The 1,327-nt window shown below is 46.3% G+C and overlaps 1 protein-coding gene across 1 annotated transcript in view; it reads left to right on the top strand.

Moving 5' to 3' along the window:
- nkx6.2 (NK6 homeobox 2) overlaps positions 1-1,321 on the top strand; it is a 3,072-nt gene extending 1,751 nt beyond the window's left edge. Inside the window, exons 2-3 of the mRNA XM_014000134.1 lie at positions 202-374; positions 453-1,321. Of these exons, the coding sequence (XP_013855588.1) occupies positions 202-374; positions 453-704 (425 nt within the window). The 3' untranslated portion in view covers positions 705-1,321. The remainder of the gene's footprint in view (positions 1-201; positions 375-452) is intronic.
- Positions 1,322-1,327: the final 6 nt, after the last annotated feature.

Consider the following 1,327-nt stretch of genomic DNA (forward strand, 5'->3'; position numbering starts at 1 on the left):
ATTTTATGTGATTTATGATTTTATGTTTCTGAAAGGTTCTATATAAATAAACTTAATTAAATAACTCTAGTAAATGTAATAAAATAATATAAATACTCAGACACATTTGTGAAATGTTGTGTTTTATTTACAGTTTTAAAATAAGTTTTAAATCAGTTTCTCTTGGTAAAGTTAAATAATAATCCTGCTGCTGTGTCTCAGTTCAGGGTGGGGTCATGGTGGACAAAGACGGGAAGAAGAARCACTCCCGGCCCACCTTCTCCGGTCAGCAGATCTTCGCTCTGGAGAAAACCTTTGAGCAGACCAAGTACCTGGCAGGTCCAGAGAGGGCCCGGCTGGCCTACTCCTTAGGGATGACCGAGAGCCAGGTCAAGGTACAGCTACTGATTGTTGTTGTTGTTGTTGTAAAGCAGCCGGGCCTGTTGAGCATCTGTGTCCCTGCGGTCCAACAGGTCTGGTTCCAGAACCGGAGGACCAAGTGGAGGAAGAGGCACGCAGCAGAGATGGCCTCGGCCAAGAAGAAGCACGACTCGGAGACGGAGAAGATGAAGGAAAGTTCTGACAACGAGGACGACGACGACTACAACAAACCTCTGGACCCGAACTCCGACGACGAGAAGATCACGAGACTCTTAAAGAAGCACAAGACCGGGTCCAACCTGGGCCTGATCAGTCCCTGCAGCAACAGCTCCGACACCTTGTGATGTCCACCGGTTCTGGACGGGTCAGTTTGGACTCCTGACCCGGTCTGACCGAGGAATGTCTTTTTTTTTTTTTCTGGCTCAGATTGAGCAGAACTGAGACAAACCCAAGTCCTCAGGCTGGACCCGGACCTGGTACGTGTCCCGTCAGAACCGGACCTCCACAGAACTGATGAGGGGTTCTGTTCGAAGGACCACGAGGACAGAAGTTCTTTTTGCTGTGAGACTTTGAACAGAACCGGCTGTGAATGAACTCAGAAGAGTCCGGATCAGTGGGTCTGACCCGTATTTATTCCACAGACAAGAAGCAATTCTGGACCTACAGAACCTCTACGGAACCTCTACGGAACCTCTACAGAACCTCCACAGAACCATCTGACGCTGAGGTTCTGATTTAAATCCACGAGAATTAGTTTCAGTAAAAAGCAGGTTTGTGGTTCTGGTTCTGGTTCTGAGTGGATCCTCAGGCGGGTTTTGGACCAGGTTCTTTTTGTAAAGTCAAAGTGTAAAAAGTTGTAAATATTCAGCTGACAGGAAACAGAACCGGGTCGTTTGGACTTTATTTTGCTTTGATTCGTCAGAAAATAAAGGTTTCTGTTGATCTGAAGAAATTATTGGAAGAAAAG

The sequence above is a fragment of the Austrofundulus limnaeus genome, unplaced genomic scaffold (assembly GCF_001266775.1).
Source record: "Austrofundulus limnaeus strain Quisiro unplaced genomic scaffold, Austrofundulus_limnaeus-1.0 Scaffold2730, whole genome shotgun sequence".
NCBI lineage: Eukaryota > Metazoa > Chordata > Actinopteri > Cyprinodontiformes > Rivulidae > Austrofundulus > Austrofundulus limnaeus.